The sequence below is a fragment of the Schistocerca cancellata genome, chromosome 4 (genome assembly GCF_023864275.1).
Source record: "Schistocerca cancellata isolate TAMUIC-IGC-003103 chromosome 4, iqSchCanc2.1, whole genome shotgun sequence".
Taxonomy (NCBI): domain Eukaryota; kingdom Metazoa; phylum Arthropoda; class Insecta; order Orthoptera; family Acrididae; genus Schistocerca; species Schistocerca cancellata.
This window is the reverse complement of record NC_064629.1, coordinates 773,019,098-773,024,864: the sequence shown is the minus strand read 5'-3', so window position 1 is coordinate 773,024,864 and position 5,767 is coordinate 773,019,098. Positions and strand designations below refer to the sequence as shown.

Genomic DNA, 5,767 nt, shown 5'->3' with positions numbered 1-5,767 from the left:
AAAGCACCCTTCGCCACACAACATTACTGTGAAGTACTTTCAGTCGCTAAAAAACGGTGGAAAGCCTCCTCTCCCATGTAACATGTTAGAAAGCACCCTGGCATGAAGCAGCATTCCAAAGTAACATCGGTACATAGCACTCCCTACCACAAAGCACCAGTAGTCAGCAAGGTTACCAGCCACGCAGCACTAGCATTGGCATCAAGCACTCTCCGCAACGTAACATCGCTACCAAGCTCCCTCCACCATACAACAATGGTACGAAACATGCCCTGCAACAAAAAAATTGGAAGGAAGCATAGTCCATCCCACAGCACTGACAGCAAGTACCCTCTGCAACGTAACATAGTTACGAAGCAGCTTCGTAAAACAACATTGGTGTACAGCGCATTCTCCTATGCATCATTGGTACAAAGCACCCTCCGCCACGCATCATTAGTGTGCAGTACTTTCAATCGCTAGAAAATGGTGCAGAGCACCCTCTGACATGTATCATGGTATAAACAATCTGTCATGAAGCAGCACTGCAATGTAACATCGGTACATAGCACTCTCTACCACAAAGCATCAGTAGTCTGCAAGGGTTCCAGCTGTAGTTACGAAGCACCTTACGTAGGGCAACATTCGCGTAAAGCACTCTGTCCCATGGAACATTAGTCCAAAGTACCCTTCGCCACACAACATTAGTGTCAAGTAGTTTCAGTCGCTATAAGATGGTGCAGAACACCCTATGTCATGTAACATGTTAAAAGCACCCTGGCATGAATGAGCACTCCAATGTAAGACCAGTACATTGCACTCTCTACGAGCAAGGCATCAGTAGTCTGCAAGGTTTCCAGCTGTAGTTTTGAAGCACCTTATGTAAGGCAACATTCGCGTAAAGCACTCTCTCCCATGGAACTTTGGTACAAAGTACCCTTCGCCACACAATAATAGGGTAGAGTACTATCAGTCGCTATAAAATGGTGCAGAACACCCTATGTCATGTAAAATGGTAAAAAGCACCCTGGCATGAATGAGCACTCCAATGTAAGACCAGTACATAGCACTCTCTACCACTAAGCATCAGTAGTCTGCAAGGTTTCCAGCTGTAGTTACGAAGCACCTTACATAAGGCAACATTCGTGTAAAGCTCTCTCTCCCATGCAACATTGGTACAAAGCACCCTTCGCCACACAATATTAGTGTCAAGTACTTTCAGCCGCTATAAAATGGTGCAGACCGCCCTATGTCATGTAACATGGTAAAAAGCACACTGGCATGAATCAGCACTCAAACGAAACATCGGTACGTAACACTCTCTACCACTAAGCATCAGTAGTCTGCAAGGTTTCCTGCTGTAGTTACGAAGCAACTTACGTAAGGCAGGATTCGTGTAAAGCACTGACACCCATGCAACTTTGGTACAAAGCACCCTTCGCCACACAACATTACTATCAAGTACTTTCACTCGCTAAAAAATGGTGCAGAACACCTTATGTCATGTAACATGGTAAAAAGTTCTCTGGCATGAATGAGCACTCCAATGTAAGACCAGTACATAGCACTCTCTACCACAAAGCATCAGTAGTCTGCAAGGTTTGCAGCCATAGTTAAGAAGCACCTACTGTAAGACAACATTGCAGTAAAGCACTCTCTCCCATGTAACATTGGTACAAAGCACCCTTCGCCACACAACATTAGTGTCAAGCACTTTCAGTGGCTATAAAATGGTGCAGACCACCCTATGTCAAGTAACATGGTAAAAAGCACCCTGGCATGAAGCAGCACTCAAACGAAACATCGGTACATAGCACGCTCTACCACAAAGCATCAGTAGTCTGCAAGGTTTCCAGCTGTAGTTACGAAGCAACTTACTTAAGGCAACATTCGTGTAAGGCACTCTCTCCCATGCAACATTGGTACAAAGCTCCTGCCGCCACACGATAGTATTGTGAAGAAGTCTCAGTCGCTAAATATCAGTGCAGAACTCCCTGTGCCATATATCATGGTAAGAACCACCCTGGCATGAAGTAACATTCCAATGTAACATCGGTACATAGCAGTCTACACCACAAAGCATCTGTAGTCTGCAAGGTTTCTACCCATAGTTACGAAGCATCTTCCGTAAGAAAACATTCGTGTAAAGCACTCTCTCCCATGCAACATTGGTACAAAGCACCCTCCGCCACACACTTTAGTGCTAAGTTCTTTCAGTCGCTAAAATATGGTGCTGAGCTCCCTCTGCCATGTAACATGGTATAAAGCACGCTGTCATGAAGCGGCACTTCAATGTAACATCGGTACATAGCACTCTTTACCACTTTTTTAATAAACAGCCTTTAGCCTTTCTTGTATGTACTTCCGAGTTATGGAAGAAAATTTTGTAACATTTACGTGCGCTATTTGTTTCTCTAGGTACTGTTGGCAGCAGTGTATTTAGACATATAAGTAAAAACAAAGGGTTCTCGAAACAAAAATTTATTTTTACCCTGTACTACAAATTTTAGAAATATTTATTCAGCCATTCGGTGACAATGCGGCAGCTGAGACGGCGCCTCCTGGAGAAGCTGCGGTGGCGCCTCCTGCAGCTGCGGCGGGCTTGTCTGGGGCTGCGGCGGCGGGCTTGTCTGGGGCTGCGGCGGCGTCGTCTGCCGCTGCGACGGCGGTTTCTCCTGACGCTGCGCAGCTCACGGCGGTCATCGCGCGTCGCCAGCTTGTAACGCCCGCTGCGGACTGTCAGCGTCCCGTTCTCCACGCCCCTCTTCAGCGTTACGAGCAGCTGCCGCTTATTTACCTACACAAAACCATCCGCCTTAGCCTCAGAACTGCGCTTTACGCAACGCTGACCGCGACAGAATGACAAACATTCGAGCTAGCGCGCGACTTACCCCTATAGCGGAATAAGTGTTCGACTGCAGCCATGCCCAGATTTGATTGATGGTTGAACCGCGGCCGTCGCGCAGTTCTCGGAGAGCTTGTAAGACGACGTCGATCAGGCGTCGCCCGTCGCCGCTCGCGTTGCCGCTCGCGTTGCCGCCCCGGAGATTAGGAGCCATCTCTAATGGCTCAGAGAGACACAGACGCGTCCTACTCGAAACGTTCTCGGCCAGAAACTGTTGCCCGGTAACGCACTGCGCTTACTTTTATAGCTTAACAACAATGCCGGAGGTCGTTTCCAGGGAAATGACTGCAGACGTCATTGCCTATCCCACTGTTTACCTACCGCGACACACGTGTACGAAACTGCTAGACGTTTTGTGTAGTTTTCTCGGACAGGAATTAGGATAGTTACGCTCAAAAACTGTAGATTTTTTGCGGATGGATGCATTGCAGCTCCTTGTGTATCCTATTGCCTGCCATTCACCATGCAAATGGTGCGTGGTGGAGGGTGTTTCTAATAGATGTTACGTGGCAGGGGCGCTCTGCAGAATGCTGAATGCCTGAGAATATTTCGCACCAAGCTTCTTTGTAAATATGTTGTATGACAGAGGGCGTTTTATACCCGTGGAGACTGGCAAGGGGTGCTTCGTAATGACGTTACGTAGCGCAGTGTAGTTGACAAAAGGGCTGCGTGTTGAAGTGTGCTTCCTGTGAATTTTAAATGAGCTAAGGCACTAAATAACGGTATTTCGTGGCAGAAGGTGCTCTGTACCAATGTTATAGGTTGTTTTCTCAGATAGGAATAATGGGAGTTCCACGCAAAAAATGTAGTTTCTTTTCGGAGGGCTTCATTGGAGCTCCTGTTGTATCCACTTCGTGTCATTCACCATGCAAATGCAACTTGGTGGAGGGTGTTTCTTACACATGTTACGTGGCAGGGGCGCTCTGTACCAATGTTGAATGCCTGAGAATATTTCGTACCAGGGTTCTTTGCACAGATGTTCAAGCCATTCAGCTTTTATATGTAGCGTGGTGGAGGGTGTTTCTTACCCTTGATACGTGGCAGGGGCGCTCTGTACGAATGTTGAATGCCTGAGACTATACCGTACCAGGGTTGTTAGTACCGATGTTAATGCCATTCAGATTGCATATGTAGCGTGGTGGAGGGTGTTTCTTACCGATGTTACGTGGCAGGGGCGTTCTGTACCAATGTTGAATGGCTGAGAATATTTCGTACCAGTTTTCTTTGTACCGATGTTCCTACCATTCTGCTTGCATATGATGCGTGGTGGAGGGTGTTTCTTACCGATGTTACGTGGCAGAGGCGCTCTGTAATATTGATGAAGGGCTGAGAACATTTCGAACTGTGGTTTTTAGTACCGATGTTCCAGCCATACAGCTTGCATATGTAGTGTGGTGGAGGGTGTTTCTTACCCATGTTATATGGCAGAGGATCTCTTTACCAATGTTGAATGCCTGAGAATATTTCGTACCAGGGAAATTTGGTAATTTGTACCGATGTTCCAGCCATTCAGCTTGTATATATAGCGTGGTGGTCGGTGTTTCTTACCGATGTTACGTGGCAGAGGCCCTCTGTACCAATGTTTAATGCCTCGAGAATATTTCGTACCAGGGTTCGTAGTACTTATGTTTCACCCATTCAGCTTGCATATGTAGCGTGGTGGATGGTGTTTCTTACCGATGTTACGTGGCAGGGGCGCTCTGTACCAATGTTGAATGCCTCGAGAATATTTCGTACCAGGGCTCTTAGTACCGAGGTTCCTGCTATGCAGCTTGCATATGTAGCGTGGTGCAGGGTGTTTATTACCAATGTTATGTGGCATAGGCGCTCCGTACCAATGTTGAATGCCTGAGAATATTTCGTACCAGTGTTCTTTGTACCAATGTAGTTTGGTAAAGGGCGTTCTGTATCAGTGGAAGCTGGCAGCAAATGCTTCGTAGTGACGTTACATAGCGAACAGTACTTTGTACCAGGGCTGCGTGTTGAAATGAGCTTCCTATCATTTTTAAGTAAACGCAGGGAATTAATAATGGTGTAGCGTAGCAGACTGTGCTCTGTACGAATGTTATGGGTCGTTTTCTAAGAAAGAAATAATGTTGGCTCCGGGCAAAAGCTTTTGTTTCTTTCCGGATGGCCTAATTGCACCCCGTGTTGTATCCTATTGCCTGCCATTCACCATGCAAATGTAGCGTGGTGGGGGTGTTTCTTACCCTTGTTACATGGCAGGGGCGCTCTGTACCAATGTTGAATGCCTGATCCTATTTCGTACTAGTGTTCTTTGTACTGATATGGTATGGCAAATGGCCTTCTGTATCAGTGGAAGCTGGCAGCAGGTCCTTCGTAATGACGTCACGTAGCGGAGGATACTAGATACCAGGGCTGCGTGTTGAAGTGTGCTTCCTAGCGTTTTAAATAAACGAGAGGACTTAATAATGGTGCAGCATGGCAGACTGTGCTCTGTAAAATGTTATGGGTAGTTTTCTCAAAAAGTAATATGGTAGTTCCGGGCAAACATTGTTGTTTCTTTCCGGATGGCTTCATTGCAGCTCATGTTGTATCCTACTGCCTACCATTAACCATGCAAATGTAGCGTGGTGGAGGGTGTTTCTTACCCTTCTCACGTCTCAGGGGCCTTCTGTACCAATGTTGAATGCCTGAGACTATTTCGTACCACGGTTGTTTGAACCGATGTTGCAGCCATTCAGCTTGCAAATGTAGCGTGGTGGAGGGTGTTTCGTGCCGATGTTACGTAGCAGGGGCGTTCAGTAACAATGTTGAATGCCTGAGAATATTTCGTACCAGGGTTCGTAGTACTGATGTTCCTGCCATCCAGTACGATATGTAGCGCGGTGGAGGGTGTATCTTACCCATGTTACGGCGGGG

At 46.8% G+C, this 5,767-nt stretch overlaps 1 protein-coding gene across 1 annotated transcript; it reads right to left on the bottom strand.

The window, feature by feature from the left end:
• Positions 1 to 2,485: 2,485 nt before the first annotated feature.
• On the bottom strand, positions 2,486 to 3,038 carry LOC126184420 (protamine-like protein). Its single transcript, XM_049926808.1, has 2 exons — positions 2,871 to 3,038; positions 2,486 to 2,776 (listed from the first exon to the last, which is right to left on the bottom strand). The coding sequence occupies exons 1-2, from the start codon at positions 3,036 to 3,038 to the stop codon at positions 2,486 to 2,488; spliced, it is 459 nt and encodes a 152-aa protein (XP_049782765.1).
• Between the last annotated feature and the right edge of the window lie 2,729 nt (positions 3,039 to 5,767).

Coding starts and splice junctions, on each gene's coding strand:
- LOC126184420 (XM_049926808.1), bottom strand. CDS start 3,038: ATGGCTCCTAATCTCCGGGGCGGCAACGCGAGCGGCAACGCGAGCGGC. Junction 2,777..2,870: donor ACACTTATTCCGCTATAGGG/GTAAGTCGCGCG, acceptor GGTTTTGTGTAG/GTAAATAAGCGGCAGCTGCT.